The 27,549-nt window shown below is 40.4% G+C and overlaps 1 protein-coding gene across 2 annotated transcripts; it reads left to right on the forward strand.

The window, feature by feature from the left end:
* Positions 1-1,282: 1,282 nt before the first annotated feature.
* On the forward strand, positions 1,283-27,511 carry MLH3 (mutL homolog 3; the record flags this gene model as incomplete). 2 transcript variants are annotated; one of them, XM_084241364.1, is made up of 13 exons in its annotated part: positions 1,283-1,320; positions 2,618-5,969; positions 9,354-9,452; positions 10,154-10,239; positions 11,220-11,324; positions 11,805-11,877; positions 14,593-14,664; positions 16,216-16,327; positions 17,616-17,775; positions 23,408-23,431; positions 23,533-23,611; positions 26,290-26,441; positions 27,389-27,511. In XM_084241364.1, 12 exons carry the CDS (start codon positions 2,681-2,683, stop codon positions 27,509-27,511), a joined length of 4,374 nt encoding a protein of 1,457 aa, XP_084097490.1. The 2 variants fall into 2 exon arrangements, with proteins under 2 accessions (XP_084097490.1, XP_084097489.1); XM_084241363.1 differs by lacking the exons at positions 1,283-1,320; positions 14,593-14,664 and having other exon boundaries at positions 2,681-5,969.
* Between the last annotated feature and the right edge of the window lie 38 nt (positions 27,512-27,549).

The following is a 27,549-nucleotide window of genomic DNA, read 5'->3' on the forward strand; positions in this document are numbered from 1 at the left end:
CTGAAAGAAAAGTTAGCAGTTACTTTGAGTCATTAAAAGGTTTCCATGAAGTTTTTTTCAGGAAATTTCATGTTAATAACAACAAACATCACAAGTTCAATTTGTTAGCTGTTTAAATGATCCTTTGGACTAATTTTTAGTTTTCTGGAGTTTCTACTGTCATTCCTTTCCTCTGAATAAGGAATTCACATAAAACAATGTTATGGCTCAATTATGTCTGCTCCCCCCCTCCAATTCAGATGTTAGTTAAGTCCTAACATCCCATACCTTAGAATGTGACTGTAGTCAGAGATAGGGCCTTTAAAGAGATTAAAGATTAAATGAGGTCATTAGAGTGGGTGGGCCCTAATCCAATATGCTCCAGTGTATTTACAAAAAGAGAAAAGTTGGGCAGAATCTGTGTGTGCACAAAGGACTATATGAAGACAGCCAACACATCAAGGAGACCTCAGAAGGAATCAATCATGTGTCTACACCTTCATAGCAGAGTTCCAGCCTTCAGGACTATGACAAAATTAATTTCTGTTGTTTAAGCCGCCCAGTCTGTGGTATTTTTGTTATGGCAACCCTAGCAAACTAATACAAACAGGATTTTACTTCATCAGCACCACCAGTCTGATGTGGTTTGGTTAGCCATTAAACTGATATCGAAATCTTCCTGCATTAGACAAATTTGATTTGTCATACATTTTTTTTAATGTAGTGTTTCAGTGAAAATGAGACAGTTTCCCAAACACCTATTCTCAGTGTTCTTGCGCAATCTGCTCTCATGAAAGCTGCAGAGGCTTGGGAAGACACCGAAAAAAGCCAATGAAGGGGCTTGGTGTCCTCATCTGTAAATTTAGAGAAGAGCTTGATATATTGTCTTTTCCAGCTCATTTCCTCACATGGGAGGCTCTGTGTTCTCCAGTGCCCGACGGCGGCCCGGCCGCATGCCTGGGACGGACGGAGGCCGGTGCAGTGAACACAACACCTTCAGAGAGCTGACACTCGAGGGAAGACCGTGAACAGAGAAAACACACACTGATTATGCGGTTAGTAAGCGCAAAGAAGAAATGGGAGACAGGAAAAACAACCGTCTAACCGCTAGAAGCGGCTCCTCCCGCCGGTTAAGCGAGAGGCGGGGGCGTTCGGCGCGGAGAGCCCGAGGCACGCGGGAGCGCGCCAGCGGCCACGGTTGCGCATGCGCCTCGGGCCGCGTCCGGACGCAGTCTCCCGGCGTCTCCCCCAAAGCGCATGCGCGTGGGCTCGCGCGGGCACGACCCTCGTGCGCCACCGTGCGCGTGTCCGGCGGCCTAGACGGTTAGTGTCGGGGAGCTGGTGACACCGGACTCGAGGTGACGTGGGGAGAGCAGGCCACGGACGCATGACCCAGGAGCTGATGCCAGAAGGGCCCCGGGACCCCGCCTGCGCGCCGGCTGCGGCGGCCTCCGGGCCGGGAGCGCGGCCGGGCGGGCGGGCGGGGCCGGGGCTGGGGGTCGGGGTGGCGCCTGCGCCTGCGCCGCCGCCCCCCCCCCCCCCTCCGGGCCGGGAGCCGAGCGCCCCTTTGTCCCAGGAGCTGGGACCCTGACAGGACTGGGGTGTACTCAGGAAGAGGCTGGGTGGGGCGTCGCTGCAATGCTTAGTTAACGTTTACCTCTCACTCGCTGCCGACTGCAAATCCCATTATTTCGGAAAACAGGGGAGCTGCGCTCGGAGCGCTGGGGTGCGAAGCCGCGTCTCCTGAGAGGCCCCGCCCGCCTGCGGGGAGGGGGGCGACCTGTCATTACACCCCAAGGCTGTTTCCTTTCCCTGCAAGAAAACTTAAAAGTCAAGTTGCGACAGCCCTTTGGCATCATTGTTATTGCCAGTGACCAAAATAGTATTAATGCAAAAGAATGTTAGTAAAGACTTTTGAAAACTTTGTCAAAGTAATACAAGAACAAGATTTTCAAATCAAACGATGCTAATGTCCTTAGGATGAAAAGGAATTTTCCTGCCTTGACCGTTGCCATTTTCAGTTTCTTTCCTTCGAGGCAACTGCATTGAACCACTACCACCAATAATGACGGTGGTGATGATGATAAATCTCTTTATGTCTTCTTGATACAATTAGAGTTAAAATTCTTTCCTCTTGTTTTATTACTCTCCTTATTACAGGCTCTTAACACTTCACTGTTTTTTTTTTTTTTCTAAAAGTCATGATATTGTGTAATGTACCAATGTTATGAAACTTGGACTTTTTTTCATAAGTAATTTCTAGCTAACATTTCTTAGCTGAATTTAGTTGATGCATCTGTTTTTGGTAAAGTGATTGAATTTTGAACACTCTTTACGAGTCAACTTCAAGTGTGATTATGAGTTCACTTTGGGGCATGTGGGATTTAAAAAGGGGCAGTGAAAATGATGAAATTATGACGGTTGCTTTGGATATTAAATCCATTGCACCAAGCATGAGCTGTGTAGTCTGCCTAGAGATCAGAACTACAGTTTGTTTTGTTTTGTTTTGTTTTACAAGGTGGTTTAATAAGCGATTTTATTATTTACCTCAAATGATAATTCTTCATAATGCGCGTGAGAAATGGGTAATGCTATGTAACTCTGAAGCTTTGATAGTGTTTGTTTCCCCCTCCCATAGGCAATTCTTCCCAGTCCGAGAAGGAAACAAGTGCCTGCTTCTCTCACCAGCTTTCAACCTGCCATGATCAAGAGCTTGTCAACTGAAGTGCAAGCCAAATTGCGTTCTGGTCTGGCTATATGCTCCTTGGGCCAGTGTGTTGAGGAGCTTGCCCTCAACAGTATTGATGCTGAAGCAAAATGTGTGGCTGTCAGGGTGAATCTGGAAACATTCCAAGTTCAAGTCATAGACAATGGATCGGGGATGGGGAGTGATGATGTAGACAAGGTGGGAAATCGTTACTTCACTAGTAAATGCAACTCGCTACAGGACTTGGAAAATCCAAGGTTTTATGGTTTCCGTGGGGAGGCCTTGGCAAGTATAGCTGACATGGCCAGTGCTGTGGAAATTTCATCCAAGAGAAACAGGACAATGAAAACTTTTGTCAAACTCTTTCAGAATGGAAAAGCCCTGAAAGCTTGTGAAGCTGAATTGAACAGACCAAGCACCGGGACAACAGTAACAGTATATAATCTATTTTACCAGTTACCTGTAAGGAGGAAATGCATGGATCCCAGACTGGAGTTTGAGAAAGTGAGGCAGAGGATAGAAGCACTAGCACTCATGCACCCTTCCGTTTCCTTCTCTTTGAGAAATGATGTTTCTGGTTCCATGGTTCTTCAGCTCCCCAAAACCAAAGACATATGTTCCCGATTTTGTCAAATTTATGGACTGGGTAAGTCCCAAAAGTTAAAAGAAATAAAATTTAAATACAAGGAGTTTGAGCTTAGTGGCTATATCAGCTCTGAAGCACATTATAATAAGAATATGCAGTTTTTGTTTGTGAACAAAAGGCTAGTTTTAAAGACAAAGTTGCATAAACTCATTGACTTTTTATTAAGGAAAGAAAGTATTATATGCAAGCCAAAGAATGGCTCTGCCAGTAGGCAAATGAATTCAAGTCCTCGGCATCGGTCTAACCCAGAACTCCATGGAATCTATGTAATCAACGTGCAGTGCCAGTTCTGTGAGTATGATGTGTGCATAGAGCCAGCGAAAACTCTGATTGAGTTTCAGAACTGGGATACTCTCTCGGTTTGCATCCAGGAAGGAGTAAAAATGTTTTTAAAGAAAGAAAAATTATTTGTGGAATTATCAGGGGAAGACATTAGAGAATTTAGTGAAGATAATGATTTTAGTGTATTTAGTGCTACTCTTCAGAAGCAGGTGTCCACTGATGAAAAGTGTGACGAGGTCTGTTTCCAAGAAGCATGTACTAATATTTTAGATTCCTATGAAATGTTTAATTTGCAATCCAAAGCTGTGAAAAGAAAAGCTACTAGAGAAAACATAAACACAGAAAATTTTAGGGATCCAGAGGTTATCAGAAAAAAGACAAATGGCTCATTTTTGTATACTCAAGAATCAGATAGCCCAAGCCATAGTAAAATGACAGAGTCACCTTTGCAAAACAAAGAGCGCTCTTGCTTAGAATCAAGGCTCATAGAACAAGAAACAGCTGAAGTATCAGAATCAGGAGAAAGTAAGAAGCATAAAAAATCTTGCTTAGAACTTAACTCTTCAGAAAATCCACCAGCAACAAGTTCAGAAATGTTTGCAAGCCCTTCTCAAACATCACATCACTTGGAGGAGAGTGGAGAAGACCTAGAAATACAGAAAGTTAGTACTGCTCTTAAAGGCATGGCTTCCAACATCCTGATGAACAATCAAATTCAAAATCAAGTAGAGAGATTTAAAGAGGCTACTGAAGTGGAATGCCAACCTCTGCCTTTTGAGACAGCATTATTAAGAGCACATGGTGCTCATAGAGAAGAAGAAAACAGAAAGGAAGAACCTAGTAATTGTGGAAGAATAAATGTTTTTAGTTATGGACAAGTTAAATTATCTTCCACTGGCTTCATAACTCATGTGGTACAAAGTCAGCAGGCTAAATCGACAGAAACAGAGCTTTTATTTAAAAATTGTGTTCAGTCTGGTCCTGTGAGTGCCAAAGAAGCATTTGGAAATAGAACATGCCTTTCAGTTGAGGCTCCAAATATCGAAGATTTAACCCGCACGTTAAGTAAAGAATTCCCTCAGCTGCCCAACAAAAAATTGAGCAGAGCAAGTAGAAGTTATGGGATAGAGAGCAAGCCTGTAGCAGCTTACAAAAATTCTGCTGTTTTCCAGGAACACAGTGAAAAACCACACACAGGGTGCTTATTACCTAACACAACCTCTTTCCCTTGGTGTAGACATGTTTCAAGTGGTAGTAAGAAAACAAAGAAATTAATCAGTTCCTCTAAACCCATAGCCCATAAGAAGCTATGCTTAAGTTTGCAATTAGGATCTTTAGAGAAGTTTAAGAGGCAATATGGGAGGGTGAAAAATCCTCTGAATACAGAAGAAGAAGAAAATAATAATTGTGAAATCATTACCAATCTCAGCCCTCAGGTTGAACCTGACATTCCACAGAAAGACAAAAACCACATTGATAACTCTGACATTTGTGACATCACCACTCTGAAACATAATGATTCAAATAGTAGCTGTCAGCTAGTAAGTCGCATCCTTTATTCTGAGAAGTTTCCATTCTCCCAGGAAGAAGATTGTTTGGAACAGATGCCTTGCTTAAGAGACAGTCCTATAACTCTACAGGAGTTACCTCATATAAATGAAAAACCTTTGAGCATTGAGAAGTCACCTGCATCGTTAGCTTCTAAATTATCCAGAATGAAAGATTCTGAAAGAGAGATGTGCACAGTGGAGATGATGAATCATTTTAACGAGCTTCCACAACCAGATTCCAGTAAGAAAGATGGTAATTTGTACAGTGGGTTAACCCAAGACTCTTACAAGTTACTGAAAAATGAACCTACAAAAATAGAGGGTGGCATCCTCCCAACATCAGACTGGGTGGCACAGGATCACTCCTCCAATAAAGATGTTGAAACATATTCTAACAATGTTACAATAGAGAACTCTGTGATGCCAGAAACTCCTTTGATACCCCCTTATGATAATTCTCCAGTTACCAATCAAGATTCAAATGTTCTTATAGCCTCACAACAACAGATAGGAAGTCCTGACCCCTCTAATAGAATGCTACTGAGTCACATGGAGGACTCCACAGTGGCGCCCAACGGAACTTGTTTTCAGAGTCAGGAATCGGCAGCAAGAACTTGTTCTGAAAATGAAGAGCCAAACACACGTTCTTTGGATTGGCAGCAGCATTTTGATGTAGCCCTGGGAAGGATGGTCTATATTAACAAGATCACCGGGCTTAGCTCGTTCACTGCACCTACAGAAGATGCTCAGGCTGCTTGTACTAAAGACCTGACAACTGTGGCCGTGGATGTCGTGCTTGAGAACGGTATGTGCACAGTATTCACTGGCATGAAATGCTTTTGAAATAGGAATAATGTCAAGGGGTAGAATCGTCATTGTTGAGATTATCTCAGCACTTAGAGAACATTTTGAATTTTAATTATGAAGCATCAATACTATTTAAATCTGGAAATACGATGAAAGACCGATGCAGAAGTGTATGTATATGTGTCTGTGGAGGTGTTTGCAGGGGAGGACAAGACAAATTTTTATGAAAATGGTACTATTAATAGTACCATGGTGCTGTTCACCATGGCACAGTCCCCCTCCTCGGCCACCCCCCACACCATATAGACAGCTCTCCTGGAAATGTGTCTCCAAGGCACTTGTAATGGCAGTGCGGTAATTTTTTGGGAAGTTGCTCTCTGTGACTCCCAGTTTAAGGGCCAGAATGAGCCTGTAATCATCCTTGGTCTCCCAGTAAAACCTATGGCTCCGTCCAACACTATATGAACTTTTTTCCTAGGTTGACCATAAATTTTTTGGAATATAGGTTCAATATGTACTCTCATAGCTATACTTTTCAAATGTGCTTTATTATAATATATATGCTAATCCACTTGATCTGTTTATGGCATAAGAAACTGTTATTTAGGAAGACAGTAAAGTGGCTTTTAGATCATAACACAGAATTTATATGAGAGCCTAGACTAGGACTTTCAGTTCTCAGGTCTCACGCAACATTAAAGGTGACTTTGTTTTGGCAGGTGTTGAGAACCAGATGTTGGGAGATGGTAAAGCTGATTTCCATCTGGCTCTAATCTTGGTTTTACATCAGGAGGGTAAACATTAAATGTACAGCCACAGTGAAAGTCTTGAGTGCTACAAAATAATGTAAATTGGTGAATGTAATCACAAATTAATCTCTTTTGCAGGAAGCTCTATTTAACGTTATATCGGATCTTTTTTCTTTTTTTGGCTGTAAAAAAAAACAAGTACTGTAGTAACTCTCAAAATATTAAATAGGAGAAAACCCTTTCCTTTCAGTACTGCTCCTGAGACTATCAGGTTGCTCTTAAAGACACACGTGTTTTTCAGTCTGTGTCCTGATTTATACGGAATACTTATCAGAGGTAAATCTAAGGCACTGCACCTCATCTTCCTGAAATACAACTACTTCTGATGTGGTGACAAAAAATAAATAAATAACTGGAGGGCCTCCCCTGGTGGTGCAGCGGTTGAGCGCTGGGCTGCGAAGCTGCCCACAGACTCTGCAGCGCAGGTTCGATCCCCGGCCACCGGCGAGGGTCCCACATGGCGCGACAGACCTCTCCTGTCTCACCTACTGCTCCCCTCAGCAGTGTGTTTCGTCTGCCTGCCTGTTCTGTTCCCCGCTCTGTCGCTGGTGAATTCTCTCACCCTCCCGCGCACCAGCCTGTACGCTGGTTCTTGTATAAAATAAATAAATCTTTAAAAAAAAAACTGGATTATATTAATCTGAGAAGTCTATTGCTAAAACAGAGGGAGAATGTTGCCTACTGCGCTGAACATAAACAGGCTCCTGTTAAATAAATCTAGATGTTTAAAACACTTCAACCTACTTAACTTTCAGGGTTAGAAAGTATTGTAATGAACTTTTTGAGGGTCTTTTTTTTTTTTATAGAGGCATGTTTTATTTATTTGTTTGTTTGTTTTGTTTATACATGCACTGGGTACAGTCAGAAGTGAGGGAGGGTGAGAGAATTCACCAGAGCCAGAGCGGGGAGCAGAGCAGGCAGAGGGACCGAAGTACACTGCTGAGGGGAGCTGAGGGGAGCTGAAGGGAGCTGAGGGGAGCAGTGGGCAGCAGGAGAGGTCTGCGCACCATGTGGGACCCTCCTCCGGTGGTCGGGGATCGAACCGGTGCCACAGAGGCTGCGGGCAGCTTCGCAACCCAGCGCTCAACCGCTGCACCACCGGGGAGGCCCTTGAGGGTCATGTTAAACCCAAAGCTTCATAGTGGAAAATCAAGTATTTGGGGTACAGAACAAGTAGATGACTGCTAAGCACCCTCCATTCACAAGGAATGTTACCTTTCTGGAAATTACTATAGTGGGAAATTGTTGAACCAGCATAACAATGTTACATAAGTTAAATTATTAAGAGGTGATCTTAATTGTACAGAGGAGAGGATCTGTAAAAGTAATTTGAAGGAGTAGTGTCTAAATCCGGGCAGTTTTTTCTTTAAAATATCTTTAATTTTGTCATTCTGAATCCATCTCTCTCTAATTTTGGTTCAACAAATATATATATATTTTAAATAATAGTTTTGTCATGTTTTGTTCCTGTTCAAAAAGAGTCAAATTCAGTGTTGTTTCTAAAACTTAGAGCTGGTCATATTTTAGAGAGGAGGGGAGAATTTGGGCCCCATACGTCTAGACTTTGGAGTTTAAATTGAGAACTTTCCATTCATTCATCTCAATTTACTCACTCAGTTGTTGACTCTTCATCCTCTGTTAGATGCTGTCACATTGCAGATTAATTGACTTTGCTTTCAGGAGTTTGGTCTATTAGTTAAGACAGCTAACCAAACATAATTATACTACAATGAAGTAAACGTTACAATAGAGATTTACGCTGGGGAGACGAGACCTATTAATGAGAGGTTTGTGATAGCTGCACCAGGCAGCAAAGGATGACAATTAAGTATGACCATATGTCTAATACAGTTTTTCAACAGCAGCACTGAAGAGGTTTCAGATTAGATAATTCGTTGTTGTAGGGTTTGTCTTACCCATTTTAGTTTATTTAGCAGAACTCCTAACCTCTGTCTGCTAAGTGTCAGTAGCACTCCTCACTGAAGTTGTAACAACCAAAGTATCTCAATACATGGTCTAAATGTTCCAGATGCAAAATCTCCTGTGTTGAGACTCAGTGATCTATTTCAGGTTAGTCATTCTGTCGGGTTTATATGTATAATGGGACTAAGCATTACTGTAGATTTTTTTTAAAAGATTGAATTATTTGTTCATATAAGAGCTGGGGTACAGGCCAGAGATGCGGGGGGTGAGAAGATTCACCAAAGACAGAGTGGGGAACAGAACAGGCAGACTGACTGAAAAACACTGCTGTGAGGGGAGCAGTGGGCGAGACAGGAGAGGTCTGCTGCGCCATGTGAGCTGTGGCCCTGACAGGGATCAAACTTATGCTGTGGATCGCTTCATAGTGCGGTGCTTAACCCCTTGCACCTCCAGGGAGGAGGTAGATTTTTAAATTAGTACAATCATTCTATGAAAGAACCTCTGACTATCAATCTAGTGTTCCATAGTCTGCTTGTGTTTTGATTCAGTTTATGCAAAAGATTTTATGTAACTTAATTTTTAAGTAAGTTGTTATATTTGAGTTCAAATGTCTAGTTTTTTCTTGTTTGTTTGTTTGTTTTTATATTTAGGATCTCAGTACAGGTGTCATCCTTTTAGAAGCAGCCTTGTTCTTCCTTTCCTTCCTAGAGCTCGGGAAGACAGGATTATGATGATACGGAATAACAGAGGTAGGGGCAATCACAGAGATTGCCAGTACAACTACCTGGTACATACCGTGCCACCTAATTAAAAAAAAAAAAAACAAGAAGCGTTTTATTATTAAGCTTGATCAGTGCCAGCTGTGCCTTACTGGAACCAGAAATTCCCCACGGTCCTATTTAATAGCAGAACTAAGTAGTTCAGTGCATGCATTTAGATCAGAAATTACTTTTCCAGACTTGAGGTCAATACTGGGTGACTATGCACAGTTTGTTGTGTATTATGATTGAGAAAATGTTTCTTATTTTTCATGACTGGAGTTGCACTCCATATTGCAATGGTTTTTACATAAAATTCTTAGATTCATAAAAGCTATGAACATTTATTGACTTTTTCTTTGCTTCTGGAAATAGATAAGGTATATTTTTTATCTAAAGGAAGTGAGACTACTAATTTGATCCTGTTTCTTCAGGGCTTTTATTTTGAAAAATCTTTGTAAAGAGTTGGGAGAAAAATTTACAATGCCAGAAGCTAGAGTTATCAACTCTAGTTTAAAAAGCAACAGGTGAAAGTAACTTAGAGACACAGCAAATACTGAGCATTTGTGAGTGTGGGAATAGTACATCTGATCTTTGGTTTTGAGGCTGCACCACAACAAATAGGAGATGCCATTCATCCTTTTCCCTGAGGCTTTTGATGCTAACTTTATACTTGTCCCCTTTTGTCCTAGATACTATGGGTGATGCTCTTGGTAGAGAATCGCTTGAGTCTTTGTTCTCAGAATGGAACAATCCAGTATTTGCCCGTTTTCCAGAGGTGGGTCTGCAACAATTTTTCTTTACCTGCTACTTTAAAATTTTAAGCTGAATATTAGTGTGAATCACTGTACTGATCTGTAATTTTGAATGTGAAGTAGGCATGTTTCCAAATAATTTATTTGGAAATTAATATTTAATGTAGAGAGAAGGAATCAGAATTCATAGCATCTTGGGAACTCACACATTTTGGATTAAACATGTATTATCAGTGTGTGGATAGTGAGTGCTTGCCACTCTTAAAAACCCTCACTTGCACCTTTGGCAAAGTATTTAGGATGGTGATAGTAAAAACTGTTTTCATTAGATAAAGATTAACTTCAGTGAATCTTCTACAAAAGGGACAGTTCATCACTGGACCTGAGTGGATGTTCTCGGTATGTTATCACAGAATGTACTTTGTGTGTAGTAATGAGGATGCATAATTGTTGAGTATTTGATTACTAATTCTTCAATTAAGATGTCTTTAAGAAATTGATCATGGAGCATAGACAAATGGTTGTTGCAACAGTATTGGGTTTGCCAGTAATTTTGTTTATAAACAAAAATTATCATTTGAGTAATAATTCATAGTCTTTTGAATCTCTGTAAATTCCCTGAATTCAAGCCACCTCTACGTTCTGTAAAAATGAGCTTTTTTTCTTCTTTTTTTGCACAAAAGAACTAGGGTACAGGCCAGAGGTCTGGGGGGTGAGAGGATTCACCAGAGACAAAGTGGTAGCAGAACAGAAGGATTTACTGAAATACACTGCAGAGTGGAGCAGCGGGCAAGATAGGAGAGGTCTGCTGTGCAATATGTGGGTTAGTTCCCTGGCCGGGGATTGAACTCAGGTCATAGTGGTGATAGTGCTGAGACTTAACCCCTAGGTCATCAGGGAGGCCCAAAATGAGTATTTTTAAAGCACTTTGAGATTTTTGGCAAAACAGTTCTGCAGACATAAAAAATTAAATATTAAATGATGTTTGTGTTTGTCTTTTTAGGTTGCTGTTGATGTGAGCAGTGGCCAGGCTGAGAGCTTGGCAGTTAAGATCCACAACATCTTGTTTCCCTATCGTTTTACCAAAGAAATGATTCATTCAATGCAGGTAAAAGATTGACTTTAAAATCTTATTTTAAAAAAATCTGTAAGACCTAAGCTAGATTAATTTTTGTGATATTGGATTAATGATACAGACCACCCTTGTCAAGCCACATATACTTTGAAATCTCTCTGGAGGTTTTAGCATCAAGAGGAAAAGCAAAGGGCTTTAAAAGCTCTCTGATCATAATACATTATTACTAAGAGTCATTCTGTTGGAAACACCTTGGGTCTGCTCTGACATTTGCTGTTAACACATCCATCTTAGCTGCCTTGTGGTCTCCTTCCTTTTATGTCTGTATTCATTCTTGCTGGTCTCTCCCCCGTCCTAATGGCTCCTCAGTTCTTCAGCACCTCACGTCAGTCTTAACTATGTATAGCATACTACAAATTACACTCAATTAAGTATAGTTCTGTCTCCTTCTATGCAGATAAATCTTTGTTCATTTTTATTTAGTTTTATACCGTTTATTTGAATGTGTGGCAGGTTCTCCAGCAAGTGGATAACAAGTTTATTGCCTGTGTAATGAGCACTAAGACTGAAGAGAATGGAGAGGCAGGTAAGACTGACGTTTAGCCTCGGATTAGTAACCATCTTCTCTTCTACTAGCCTCCTTCAACGGTTATTTTTTATTACACAATCAGTTGCAATGACTTGGACAGATGAGAGAAAACCAATCTAAGTTGCTATTATGAAACAGTAGTTTTAAAGTACATTTTGTTTCCAGAGACATACACATAAACATATATCTATAAAGTATGTGTTCAACTATTAACAATAGTTCCTTTGCAACTGAGAATGGAGGTGGGCCAAGGGGATATTTTATCTCTTTCTCTTTAAAATATTTTGTAAAAAAAAATATATTATGTGACTTTTAAATAATATCTTAATGTATTCCCTTTATAATAATAGAAAATTTATGAAATGAACTGTTAGGTTTATCAAGAGTTACATACAGTATCTTGGTAACCTGCTTTAATAAAACAAAAATAGTTTGTAAGTACTATTAGTAGTTATTATTGTAAGATATTACAAATATAAATACATTACACTTACAAGATTATCGGTAGTAGTAATTTATTCAACAGATATTGATCAAATGTTTATTGTATGCCAGGGACTGACAGTATTAGGCCCACCAATAGTGGGAAAAAAGATATATGCAGGGGAAAGAGATAATTAATTAATTTAACACATGTTAAAATTTAAACTCTAACTAGTGATATGAAGTTGAGAACTGAGCTGTTGTAAGAACCTGTATTGGGAGATTTGATTTAGTCAGGGAAGCCTTCCCTGGTAAATGATATCTGAAATATTAGCTTGAATTAACGAGATTGAGAGAGGGGAGGTATATGCTGGGCAGAGGGAATAAGGTGTAATTGTGATCTCCTCTCCCTTAGGGAGGGGAGTCCAGGCAATGCCTCTGGAATGAGAATAAGGACCTGGGACAAGAGAAGCAGATTGGAGCCAGGTTTTCGATTCCAGTTACGAGCTTTGTCTTTGTCCCAGCACCAATTGGAAGCAGTGGATAACTTTTTTTTTCTTTTGTGTTATTGTTGTTTTTCTGATACTGCTTTTGCAGTGGCCTGTGTCATCATGTGTGCATCTCAAAAATAATGTTCTGGTTGTAGTATGTAGAATGGATTAGGTGTGGGGGTGCAGGCCCAGTAGCAGCAAAAAGACTGTTGGGAAGGTGTGATCTCTAGGAAATGATAGTTATCTGGGACCGGTGCAGCCTAGAGAGAAGCAAATGTATTGGAAAGATACTTAGGGCGTAAAGTTGTTGAGAAGCAAAGGAAATCACCCTTCACCCCTCTGGGTTCTTCTAGGTAGCTTAGAATGAAACAAGTATCAGATTGATTTTTAAAAAGCCATATATAAGTTTAATAATAATATGTATGGTTTCTGTGTACATGGGTGAGACCCAGCATGACTGAGTAACTCACACGTGGCTTCAGATGCCATCTTAAATAGCTTATCAGGGGAGGTTGGGGGAAGAGAAGGGAAGTCAGGGTGTTTGGTGGGGGAAAACAAAGCGATTTTTCTGTCTTCTTCTGAAGGAGATAGGGAATTAGGTCTTCCTGGAATAGACCTGTTACAGAGAGAACTTTAGATATAAAAATCAGAAAAAGACTTAACCCAGCCTTCCAAGCCCCTCCCTGAAATCAAGTTTTTGCCAAACGACATGTTTGGGGTTGGCAGATTTTTTGCTCCCCTACATAGGCATTGTTTACTTTTATCAAATTCAAGAAAATTTTTCTTTCACTGTTATCAATGCAATAAGCCTTAACCTTTTGGCCAAAAGAAGTAAACATACAAGCTAAAAAGATGTATATGGGTACTAGAGAAATCAGTCCACCTGCCAGTGAAAATTGGCTTTTTGGGTCCTGACATTTTGCCTCCTCTCTTGCACCTCAGAGTCTAACGTCTTGTTACTCACTATCAAGGTCTATGAATAGCACTTGAGTGTTTGTTAAAATTGTAGAATCTTGTATCCTACCCTTAACTTACTGAATCAGAATCTGTGTATTAATAAGATGCCAAGGTGGTTTCTATGCATCTTACAGTTTGAGAGGCCTGAATCTAAAGCCAGGTAAACTGTGACCAAATGGCCAAATTCAGGCTCACCTGTTTTTCTCTATTCAGGGATAGAAGAATGGTTTTTATATTTTTAAATAATTGGGGAAACAGCAAGAGAATATTTCATAACACATTAAAATTATATGAACTTAATATTTCAGTGTTCATAAATAAAGTCTTATTGGAGCACAGCTATAATCACATATTGTCTATGGCTAGTTCGCTTCAAAATGAATGGTTGAAGAGCTGTGACAGAAGCTATGGGTCTAAAAAGTCTAAAATATTTTCTATCTGGCCTGTCACAGAAAAAAAATATGCTGGCCTCTGATCTGAATTGTACTAGAATTTCATTCATTGTGGGTTGTAGCTTACAAATCAAGTTCAGCTGATTTTAATAATGTATCTTTCAACAATCCTGCACTGTATCAAATTTTAATTAATAACGTAAAATCAGTGTTTAAACAGGGTTTTAACCTTGTTTTAGAAATAGAGTTTTTCATCAGGGTTAAATTTGTTGTCGTTTTCCCCATAATTTTTTAGGAAATAAAGGCTATAATTTTTACTAATCAGTATGTATGTTTCTTTTATCCTCAAGTTGTTAAATTGTTTAACCTTTTTCTCCCTCAACACACCATGATTATTTTAATATTGATCTGAGAATTGGAAACTTCAGCAATTGTTGCTGTTCTTCTAGGTGGGAACTTGCTAGTCTTGGTGGACCAGCATGCTGCCCATGAACGTGTCCGTTTGGAGCAGCTTATTATTGGTAAGGATCTTTGGGACTAGAAGGATTTGAGACTCCCCATCAGAATCAGAATATGTGTCAAAGTAAATAAGAAAAAAAACAGAACATGTGAACGAGTTTTTCTAACTGTGGCTGTTGTAAGAAAAGCTGAATTGTATGTTTAAAAATTTTAGCTAAAGCCTTTGGTTTGGCTTCTTTTGTAATTGAAAGAATGTGGTTCTCCTTTCTGATTCAAACATGTGGGTCTCACATGGTCAGAAGCATATTTGTATGTATTTGTCATCAACCCTGAAGATTGAGACATAAGGATCAGGCTGCTTTATGACGACATCCAGCACAAAGATAGGCCCTCGTAGCCCATGCCCGTCTGGCCTTCTTCACAGCTCACCAGGCAGGGACCACCAGCACACTATTTGTTTTTATTTTAAAATTTAATTTGTTTTTGAATAGGTCATATTAAAATAGGGTCAGGCTTGAAAGTTTCCAAAGGGAATTTAATAAAGTCTCCTTTCTACCCCATCCCTCACCCCACCTCATTTCTTTTCCAGGGACAACCATACCAGTTGGTTATGTGTCCTTCCCAAGGCAATATGTGCTTTTTAATCTCTGACCATTTTTCTCAGCCCCAAATGGTAAAATACCGGGAAAATCTTGACTGTGAAAGTGAAAAATCCTGTGACAAAGAATTTGCTGAGGGGGCCTCCCCGGTGGCGCAGTGGTTGAGCGCTGGGTTGCGAAGCTGCCCGCAGCCTCTGCGGCACCGGTTCGATCCCCTGCTGCTCCCCAGCCACCGGAGGAGAGTCCCACATGGCGCGCAGACCTCTCCTGCCGCCCGCTGCTCCCCTCAGCAGTGTACTTCGGTCCTTCTGCCTGCTCTGCTCCCTGCTCTGGCTCTGGTGAAGTCTCACCCTCCCGCGCTTCTGACTGTACCTAGTGCTTGCGTAAATAAATAAATAAATAAATAAATCTTTGGGGGGAAAAAAAAGAATTAGCTGAGGACCCAGGGAGATGTGTCATGTACCAGTGGCAGTGATATTACTTTCATGTTCACTTTCCCTTATAAAATGAAGACCTAATTGTTGGGAAAGATCTAGTCAAGACAGTCTTAGAAAAACTTACTTGCTATAGACTCTGGACCACTTGAGATTAGTAGTAATTAATTCTCTCCAAAGCCTGGGAAACCCTTCTGAAGGCATTGGGAAGTCTTCTTGAACTATAGAATTATATAGTGAGCCCTTGTTATATTTCCCCAGTTATATTTCTGCATTATTCACTTCTGTTACTGAAACCACGTTTATTGACTACCGGAATATTGCAACATTGCCTGCTTCAATTGACTGTACGGTTTAAGTCTTAATATTTCTTATTTTGGAAAATAACTGCTAAAATAAATGGACTGCACACTTTCTAGTTGGACTTTAATAATGGAAATTCAAAGCCTGAAAGTGAATATTGAACAACCTGCTAGGCAGTGTAATGATTAACATAGTTCTGCCTTACTATGCTTCATTTTTAGCTGAATCTAAGAGACTTTCCTTCCTACTCTTCACCTGATCCTCTTTCTTCCAACAGATTCCTATGAGAAGCAGCAGTCACAAGGCTCTGGTCGGAAGAAATTACTGTCTTCCACTATAAGTCCTCCTCTGGAGATAACAGTCACAGAAGAACAAAGAAGACTCTTACGGTTAGTACCACCAAGAGAGTGTGACATTGGTAGTGTAAATTCTCACAATAATTCTGTAAGGAATAAGCAGACGTAGTGTTCCATTTTTTCAGAAGAGACAAGTGAGACCAAGAGAGGTTACATGACTCATTCATGGTGATAACAACTGTGAAGTGGTGGCACCGGCACTCAGATATAGGTTTTCTGACTCCAAATTTTGTTGTTTCCACTATAGCACATCTGTTGAGTGTAGGATGGAGTTTCCTTCATAATTTTTTCCAGCGGTTGGCTTAGAACACTATTACCATTTCTTGGAATAGTGAGTGTTTATGCTGTGCTGTTTCTGAGAGCAAAGTTACTGCAGTAATTGCTTCCATTCTGCTTTGCCTTGGTGCATTCTAGAATCTTAGTTTTCATTACCATAATCATATTGGGAAGAAAGTAAAACACTGGGCCACAAGGAGCAAATCACATAGTGAGTCACCAGATAGGACGTTTTCCCACTCTGGGAAGCACAGTTGATTGGAAATGAAAAAGGGAGAATTGTCTGTGAATTATTTTCAGGTTTGGGACAATGCTACTGCCAATAAATCCTTTCCCCTGGAGCATAAATTATATTAGAGGCAGATCCATATATTTACATCCCGTTAATCAGGACTTCTCAGTTCCTGAGGCTGTTAATTACCTCCCTGCTTTAATGCTGATTCAAAACATTCTCAGCTGTTTGGTTTGTGCCAAACTTCTTTAAGTGCCAGCAACAAGGAGAAGTTAGCAATTCCTCAGTGAAGAATAAAAACTTAGAAACAAATTGATCTTCTCAATGGAAAAGAGGGAAAAGTAAATGAAGATTACTGTAATTCAAAAAGGAAATTTGATAGTAAAATCCTAAAAATAGTGTGTGAGAGAAAAACAGTACAACTTTTTTTTTAAAGATTTATTTTTATTTATTTATACATATAAGAACTGGGGTGTAGGCCAGAGGTGTGAGGGGTGAGAAGATTCACCAGAGACAGCGTAGGGAGCAGAATGGGCGGATCTGCTGAAATACACTGCTGAGGGGAGCAGCAGGCAAGACAGGAGAGGTCTGCTGAGCTATGTGGGTTAGCTCCCTGGCTGGGGATCAAACTTGTGCTGCAGTGGATGTAGATAGATTCAGAGTGCTGAAACTTAACCTCTTGCGCCACCAGGGAGGCCCTAAACAGTATAACTTTTAAAGCTTGTGGCAGCTTTTGAGAAACTATTAAGTTTTTGGATGTGGTAATGAAACATGAATGAAGTAACACTTTTACATTTGAGGTTATCTTTTTAGGTGTTACCACAAAAATCTGGAAGATCTGGGCCTTGAAATTATATTTCCAGATACCAGTAATTCTCTGGTCCTTGTAGGAAAAGTACCACTCTGTTTTGTAGAAAGAGAAGCCAGTGAACTTCGAAGAGGAAGATCTACTGTGACCAAGAGTATCGTGGAGGTAAGACAGAGCTGCAGAGGTTGAGGAGATGGCTAAGTGACCTCGTGGTTTATTCAGCGGTTCTCTCTATAGTCAGCTTTTATTCAGTAAGTATCTGTGACTAGCTCCTGTGTACCAGGTGCTAGAGATTCAAAGATGGATTAGCTCAAGGCGAGGAAGAACATATAAATAATTATAATACGGTGAAATGTGTCAAGGTATGTTCAAAAGTGCTGTGGACCAACAGAATGGTAACGGTGTCCAGGGAGGTAGAGATTAAGGAAGCTGCCACAGAAAAGCTGTTTTGTAGTTGTTTTTTAGGGAAAGTCTTACAGAGCAATAGGAGCCTGCCAAGTACAGAAGAGGACAGAAGGGCATTCTAGACAGCAACAGATAACAGAGACCTGAGTGGATCTGATATTAAAGGATCTACCAAAATTATATGGCTCTAATTTCTAGAGGTATCCAGGGTAGTGGTGGCACCAGATGAGGGACTTGATAGGTTGTCATGGCCAAATGATAAAGCGATTTAACATATTCTGCTAAGTGGTTAGCCTTTATCCTGCAGGCAGCCAGTGAAGAGGAATCAGATGCATTTTAGCTTTGCATTTTAAATATGATTACTGTATAGACTTCATTGAGAAAGGCCTGCTGAGGTGTGGCATGATGAGTTGAAGAGGACCGATACTTCTTTCTTGGGTTTCTTTTTTTTTAACAACAGACATAATTTATTTTGTCTTTGTTGCTTTTTAGTCCTCCTTTTTAATTTTCTGTTAGTTTTCTTGATTTCTCTTTTTTCCTTCTACTGGTTTAGAAGTTGAATTGTAGCCGCATACTTACCAAAGATTAAAGTTTATATATTTTTCTCCATTCTCTTCCTAAACTGCACACAAACCTTATAATACTTAGCTTCCGGCACTCTTCCATCTTCTGCATTGTTTCCTATTTCAATTCTAACTTGTTCTTTATCCTCTTGGTAGTCATTGATTTTATAGTCACTGTTTATTTAAATTAACCAAGAGTCTTTGTTCACATTGCTTCTTTTACCATACTTATTCCTTGTCTTCAGTTTTATACTGAAGTAAATCTCTTAAAAAGTTCTTTTACCAAGAGTCCATGAATGGGCCTCCCTGGTGGCTTAGGGGTAAGTCTCAGCGCTATCACAGCAGTGGCCTGAGTTCAATCCCTGGCCAGGGAGGTGACCCACATGGCGCAGCAGACCTCTCCTGTCTCGTGTGCTGCTCCCCTCAGCTGTGTATTTCAGTAGATCTGCCTGTTCTGCTCCCCACTCTGTCTCTGGTGAATCACCCTCCACACCTCTGACCTATACCCCAGTTCTATGCAAAAATTAATAAATAAAATATTTAAAAAAATAAGAGTCCATGAATGATAAACTACCTTTGAAAATATCTTTATTTTACCTTCACATTTACCTGATTGTCTAGCTAAAAATATAATTCTGTGTTGTCAGTTATTCTATAGTATTTTGAAAATATTCCATTACTTTTTTTTTTAAAGATTTATTTATTTATTTATTTATACATACATACATACAAGCACTGGGTACAGTCAGAAGCGCGGGAGGGTGAGAGAATTCACCAGAGCCAGAGCGGGGAGCAGAGCAGGCAGAAGGACCGAAGTACACTGCTGAGGGGAGCAGCGGGCGGCAGGAGAAGTCTGCGCGCCATGTGGGACCCTTCTCCGGTGGCCGGGAAGCAGCCGGGGATCAGCCGGGGATCAGCCGGGGATCGAACCAGCAGTGCAAAGGCTGCGGGCAGCTTCGCAACCCAGCGCTCAACCGCTGCGCCACTGGGGAGGCCCTATTCCATTACTTTTGACATTCTATTTTTGCCATTGAAATCCATTGTCTAGCTAATTATTATTTTGTAGGTAGTCTGATTTTCTCTCTGGTTGTTTGCTTTTTAAGATTTTCTCCTCTGTCTCTGGTGTTCTACAATTGAAAAATGTAGAGTTGTTATCATTTCAGGCATTGCGTCTTCGTCCCATATTTTATTTTGACTACTAGAAATCCTGTCAGATGTCTACTGAACCTTCTCTTTCTATTCTTCATGTCTTTTATTTTTCCCTTTATTTTATCTCCCTTTGATGCATTCTGGGAAATTTCCTCATTTGTTTTCCAGTGAACTAAATTAAATTTTCTCCTTACCTGAGCTTTAATTAGATGTTTAACTTGTCCTCTGAGTTTTTCATTTCAGTGACTATATTTTTTATTTGGTGCATCATCACATATATATTGTCTTTTTAAATCTGTTTAGCAGTCTGTTTTATCCATTATGGTTTCTTACTCTCTAGCTCTTTCTACTTGGGGCACAGACAAATGCACATCCATTTTGTCTACCATTTTCTGAATTACTTTAGTAATATCTAAAAATTAAAACAGATTTGTGGATAAATTGTGGGCTAGGTAGATATGAGAAAGATTTAAGGTAGGGAGAGAAGTTGGGAGGCCATCACGCTGGTTCATATAAGAGAGGACGAGGCAGTGGAAATGGAGAGGAAGAACTTAAAACATAATTTGGAAAGTAGAATCAAGAGAACCTGGTAGCACTAGAATATAAAAGGGATAAAGGGAGTAATACAAGCAATGATTCTGCGAGTTCTAATGTGGGTGAGCAGAAGGGTGGGGTTGGTATTGACAGAAAAAAGGCCATGGTTGAGGAGTACTCTTGGCTGAGAGTCGGCTTAGTTACCCAGGTTTAAACACATGAAAGTGCCTTCAAGAGGCATGTCCAGAGGCGAGGCAGACTGACAGACCTAGTGCTTGGGAAAGAAGGGCCCTCTACATAACTATTTGGGAGTTAACAGCTTATATATTTTGATAATATCAGAAACTGGAGCAGAAACTTCTAGAGGAAGTGAGATTGTCCAGGGAAAATATGAAGACTAGAGAGCAAAGAGTAGAGGCTGTGGAACACCAACATTCAGGGTGTATATGTTTTGGCAAAGGTCTGGAAAGCTACTGCCAAAAAGAAAAAACTGTAAAGGATGATTGAAAATACTTGGTCGGGGTAGGGGACGTGGGGAGAGTAGCACTGCTAAAGCCAAGGAAGTTTTAAAGAAGGTCAACCATGGCCACATGTTGAAGCCTGAAAAGTTGCATTTGGCTGTCATGAGGACAGACTTCAGTTACCTTGTGGAATCATTTTCTGAGGTCGGGGGGGTGGCAGAAGACAGGGTTTGATGGTCAGGGAGGGTGTGAAGAGGGGAGAACTGGAGCTCAGGAGACTGCTCTTTCAAGAACTCTGGCTGCACACGGAAGAGACATGGAGAAAGGTCAGGAGTGGTTGGGAAGTGTGAGGCAGAATACGAGGTTCAGGAAAGATCTTTTTTGTGTTCAGGTGGGAGAGATTTAAGCATATATGTAGGCTAAGCATCAGGAGACATTTGTAATGAAGAGGCCGTTAACAGTGCCAGCTTTGGGATTCCCTTGCTTTCACCCCTTCCCAAATTGTGCTGTGGTCAAACTTTGCCTTGCTGTCAGCAGCATCCTTTTCTACCAACAGAGCTTTTTTCTCTAAGGCTTCACCTCCAAATTGTCTTAAATCCAAAAGATAGGATCTGCCAGAATCTTTTATTGTAATTCAATCCCTAAGTATTTAACCAGAAAATTACAATAAAAGCTTTCTTAAAGTGACTTCAAAGCCTGACGGTAAGGAGTTTACTTCAAGTTGAAACAAAGCTTATGGTTTCAGAAAATCTTGATTATGTTAACTCAGGCTGATCAAGAGAGATTTTGTTGACTCTGGAAAAAAACTGGAACAAAAACTGTCTTGAAGAGGAGGTAGCTGCTTGGATTCTAGCTGATGAAAGATCACTGATACGTCTTTTTATAGAGTTCTGTCCATCAGCCTGATGGATGAGCCTTTTTAATGCTATTTAAATTATCCACCATAAACTGAACTACTGAAATATGAAATGAATAGAAGATGAGATTCATCTTCCCCTTACCAAATATGTAAGCATGAAAAAGGATAATGAAGTTCAGTTTCATCTGTATCTACACTAAGCCTTTTTAATGGGTCAGGTGTTATGAAATATCTTTTTGTTTAGGTTTGTTTGGAGAAATACATAGTTTTAAAAAATATATAGTACCTACCACTAGCTTTTGCTAAGTATGCTCATTTATAAACCTGGTGGACTACAGATTATGTGCGAGGTAGGGAAGAGAATTTTCCGAATCTGATTTGAAAAGAAAATATACGTGTTGTAATCTTAGAAAGTGAATTTATATATCACCATATCTAGGAGTAAAGAAATCTGTGTTTTCTTGTAAAGAAATTATTAAATGTGCCATATTTAAAAATAACTTCTTGCCATTACGTTTTCTTTTTTTGATCTACCACTATCCCTTATAGCTCTTTGACCCTTCCTTCCTCCCCCGCAGGCCCCTTAACCTCAGAAACCTCAATTTGGTTGTCAGTGTTTGCTCATTTATAATCATTTTGTCTGGTTTTAGTTTTACTGTAATGTTGTCATCTTAGAATGTGTTAGTAAATATTCTTTCTTCAATATTTGTAATAGCTTGAGCAAAATTGGCAAAATTTCTTTAAAGTTTGATGAAATTTACTTATAAAGCCACCTAGTCCTGGGCTTTTGCTTTTTGGGAAGATTTTTGATTTCTGTTCCAATTTTCATAATTGTGATTACTCTGATTCATGTTTTCTGTTTCTTCTTGGTTCATTCTTGGTAGGCTGTATTACTGTAGCACTGAATCTGTTTCTTCAAGATTGTTGGCATATATATAGTTGTTCAAATTTTTCAAATTTGTTGGCATATAGTTGTTCATAATAACCTATGACCCTTTGTATTTCTATTATATCTGTTGTGTTTTTTCCCTTTTCATTTCTAATTATATATAAAGTTTTCTCTCTTCTTTGTGAGCCTAACTGGAGGTTTGTCAGTTTTGTTTATCTTCTTGAAGAACCGACTCTTGGTTTTACTGATCTTTAGTACAGTCTTTTTGACCTTCAGAAGTTAGACAAACTAAACATGTGAATAATTTATTTAAAATCCTTTTGTAAATATTAACATATAGAGGGATATTACTATTGGAAAGGCTGCCCCTGGGACAGAGATATATTGGTACGGAGAAACTTAACAAAATAATGCCTAGGAAAATGAACTTTTGGACCCTAAGGGAATTGTAAAAAGAAAAAGCCCATGGGAACTAAAGAGACTACTTTTGTTTATTATATTTAAGCAAGTGTTATTCTGAGTGCACAGTTGTGTTGATGATTGTTGTGTATTTATTCTCTTTGTATGTAATATTACACTTGTTGTGGCTAAAATTATAAATACAGACAGCCTCTTGGTGAGAAGCCGCCCTGATATTTAGAATCCGTTGAATCATCAAGGCTACTCTTGCCAGTTACATAACCCCCTAGGCTGATAAACTATCACTTAAGGAGGTTTCAGTAGCTAAATATATTCTCTCTTCAATAAGAAATCTATTCACTTGTCTTAGTATTTCGTATTCCAAGTGCGTTATAACAAATTCTTTGCACCTAAGTGTTGTATTGCTAGAGAGCTCTCCTTCAGGAGGCATATAATGAAGAAAATGGGGGTATTTTATGAACTATCAAGTATAAGATAATGATAGACTAATACCTTTCTTTTCCTTTTTGCTTTGTAGGAATTTATTCGTGAACAAGTGGAGGTAAACCTTTCTCTTCTTTTGGGGTTTCACACAGAGGCACCACACAAAAGGCTTCATTGTCTGATCTCCTTCCATTAATAAAAAATGTATTTATGCATTAGCTACTCCAGACCACGGGAGGCATCCAAGGGACTTTGCCACTGACTGTCCAGAGGGTGTTGGCATCCCAAGCCTGCCATGGTAAGTAAAACACCTGCTGTTGGATGCCTCTCTGCTAAGTACTGGCGGGTACAGCAATTAGGAAAGAAGCAGAGAGCACATTTGCTTCTTGGCTCATGAAGGATAAAATTTAGATCAAGAAACTGAATTAAAATGAATATGAAAGTCATACTTTTTTTGGTGAACTCCCACTCACTACATGAATAAATCTGTCTTTTACTAAATCTGTCTGTTCTCTTACTAAAAAAAAAAAAAAATGAACTCTAAAAAGTATTTTTGCAAAGCAAAATAGCAACATTTGTATTTGATCATAAACATAGACTGATTTATATGAGTGGAGGAGTAACTTACAGGAGAAGCATTTTGAGTCAAGTTTTAAATGAGCTGAGGAACATGGATTACTACATGAGGAGTAAACAATCTGTGCGATTTACTCAAAGGCAGAAGCAGATTAATTCTATGAGGAACAATGATGAGTATGAAGAAACTAGGCTGGTAAGGAAGAGGCTAAAGGTGACAATATACCTGTCTTGCCTGCTGCTCCCCTCAGCAGTGTATTTTGGGAGATCCACTTGTTCTGCTCCCCGCTCTGTCTCTTGAATCCTCTCACACACAGCCCCACACACACCTTGGGCTGCCCCACAGCTCTTGTATGCATAAATAAATAAATCTTAAAAAAAAAAAAAAGGTGACAATACAACCTTTAGATTTTACAGAGAAGGGTAATATGAAAAATACGGAAAATGGCTTTGGAGGAGTTTACTTAGGGAACATGACCTGTAGGGTCCATGGCAACAGTTACTTGGTCACAGCGGGGTCTCCAGTCCCCTGACACACTCCCTCCATTTTCTCCATCTACTTTCTCTTCTCTTCCTTTGTTTTCTAGCTCAATAACCTCAGCCCCTCATTTGTCTCCTGCAAATATCCTTCTCCCTTCTCCCCTTTATCTCATCTTTATCCTCATATCTATCGCCTCACCCAGTTTCATCCTATCTACCTTCAGGCTGTATCTTAAATCTGTGTGATGTGGTGTCTCCCACGTCTCTAGTTTTGCCGCTGTTGACTCCTCTCCTTTAGTCTCCCCATGTTCATTCTGGCGCCCCTTCAAGCCATTCTTCCCTCAGCAATCTTTTTTTTTTTTTTAAAGATTTATTTATTTATTTATACAAGCACTGGGTACAGTCAGAAGCGTGGGAGAGTGAGAGAATTCACCAGAGCCAGAGGGGAGAGCAGAGCAGGCAGAAGGACCGAAGTACACTGCTGAGGGGAGCAGCGGGCGGCAGGAGAGGTCTGCGCACCATGTGGGACCCTTCTCCGGTGGCCGGGGAGCAGCTGGGGATCGAACTGGTGCTGCAGAGGCTGCGGGCAGCCTCGCAAGCCAGCGCTCAACTGCTATGCCACCGGGGAGGCCCTCAGCAATCTTTTTGAAACATTCCTCTGAGCATGCCATTCTGCTAAGGTGTTTCCTTGACTACCCATCGCTCTTAGGAGAAAAATTTTATTCTCTGTCCTGGCCTTTGAGGGTTTCAGGATCTGGCCACTGCCTGCCTCCCTAGTTTCAACTCTCATCACTCCCCACCTGGCTGTTTACACTGCAGCCTTCTCCTTGAGCTTGGGCTCGTGTGCTAAACTTCTGCCCTTTGCCTTTCTCCTCTGTCTGAAAATACGTTTCTGCTCCTCCGGGCAGCCCTTCTTCCTTAACCTGAGGTCTCAGATTATTTTGCCAGGAAAACGTCCCTGGCCTCCTTAACTGGGCTTGGTTTTCCTATTATATATTTTTTCATACCCTAGATTTTATCAGACATATATTTATAGTTTAAGTTTTTGTGGAATTGTTTAATGTTCATTTCACCTACTAGACCATAGGCTCCATCTGTTTCATTCACTGCCTGGCAAATTTCCTAATGCAAAGTAGTATATATTTAATAAATATTTGAGTGAATTAATGTATGCATAAAGGCAGGTCCTGACAGTATGCGAGTTTAGTTTAGATTATGGAAGCAGGAAAAAGAAGCACATGAAACAGACATGTAGGAAACAGTGAGAAATCTTGGTTAACAGACTGTGGACACAAGATGACCTCTATTTCACACACCTGTGAGGAGTAGGGGGCCCTATTGTTCTTGCTCCTTTGAGAACTCTGAAAAAAAATCCTAACAAGTTAAGGACAGCCTCCTACAAGGATTAGGAAGGCAGCTAGTCCATAAAGAAAAGCTAAGAAGAGGGCCTCCCTGGTGGTGCAAGGGGTTAAGCATCACACTGTGAAGCAATCCGCAGTCTCTGCAGCACGAGTTTGATCCCCGGCCAGCCAGGGAGCAACCCACATGGCGCAGCAGACCTCTCCTGACTCGCCCGCTGCTTCTCTCAGCAGTGTACTTTGGTCAATCTGTTTGTTCTGCTCCCCACTCTGTCTCTGGTGAATCATCTCACCCCCCGTTTCTCTGGCCTGTACCCCAGCTCTTGTATGCATACATAAATAAATCTTTTTTTTAAAAAAAAAGAAAGAAAAGCTAAGAAGACAGGTCAGTTCAGAAGTGTTAGTGTCATACACAGTTGTACATGCCAATTTCAAGTAGTATTAAAGCTACATTAAGGAAGCCTAAGAAACATCTCACTTTTCCCAGAGATTTGGCTCTGACCCAGAATAAGCATGGGCGTCCCGGCATACACACATAACCTTGTTTCTGTCTTTCATCCAGGGGCCATTAAGTTTAATGATGGCCTGAGCCTAGAGGAGAGCTGTCGCCTTATGGAAGCCCTGTCCCGCTGCCAGCTGCCGTTCCAGTGTGCTCACGGGAGGCCATCCATGCTGCCGTTAGCAGACATAGACCACTTGGGGCAGGAAAAACAGGTACGCTAATGACTAACAGGACAAGAGGGAGAAAGGTTTATCTTTCTTTTCCAGCTCCTATTTTCCAAATGTAATCTGTCTTAATCCTTTCTAGAATACAAGAGTTTTGAAAAATATGCTTTGGAATTTTTATATAAAGCCTCATCATTTCATCATCTAGCTCAAATTCAAAGTGGAGTTTAGGCTTAACTGCCAGATTATACATATGAAGCTTTTGTATTTTTTAAGCTTAACACATGTGCAGACTTATGCATCTGCCACCTACCGGCTCTAGGCTTGATGAGATGCGGAAGTTCCCTCTGGGGCTGCAGAAAACTGGTAGAAACACAGCACATTCACTGCTGGCACATGTAGCCTAAACACCCACTGCTTGATGGGCCTTGCTGGAAATGGTAGCTACCCCCGAGGACCTCTGGAGTTATGACATGGGGATCACCAGGCAGGAAATCAAACGAGGAGAGCGCTCCATGTTTTGGCTGCTTCCTCAGCTGTCCAGGAACAGTGATGTGAATAATGCAGCAAAGGCACAGAATGGTTTGAATTAAAGAACATTTTCTGTCCTTGTTGTAATCTTAAATGAAACAACATGAGAGCATAATAGAAATGTCCACGTTGCCGCAGAATCTTTCATTTACCTTCCCTGCTGGGGGCTATAAAGTCTTTTCTTATATGGAGACTCAGGTAACTTTTGTTTCCTCACTCATCCAGTAGATTTACCCCATTAGAAACTTTGTTTCACTTGACAAAGAAAAAAAAGAAAAAAATTTTGGCCCCATTCCCAAGGAATGGAAATCTATGCTTGAATTCTCCAGTCCCACTTATTCTAAGGAAATCTACAATTTTTTCTGAGAACTTGAAACAGATTTAAACAGCCACAGTTGGGGAATATTTATATGCCACTTAGCTTTTCTTACTGCTCACTGGAGTTACTCTCTTTCTTCCTGTAGATTAAACCCAATCTCGCTAAACTTCGTAAAATGGCCCAAGCCTGGCATCTCTTTGGACAAGCAGAAGGATGCGATACAAAGCAAAGCTTGCAGGCATCCGTGCCTCCTGGTGAGCCACCCTGAGGACTGAATTACTGATCTCTAAGGAACCCAAGGAATGT

This window comes from Talpa europaea, assembly GCF_964194135.1.
Source record: "Talpa europaea genome assembly, chromosome: 8".
Classification (NCBI taxonomy): domain Eukaryota; kingdom Metazoa; phylum Chordata; class Mammalia; order Eulipotyphla; family Talpidae; genus Talpa; species Talpa europaea.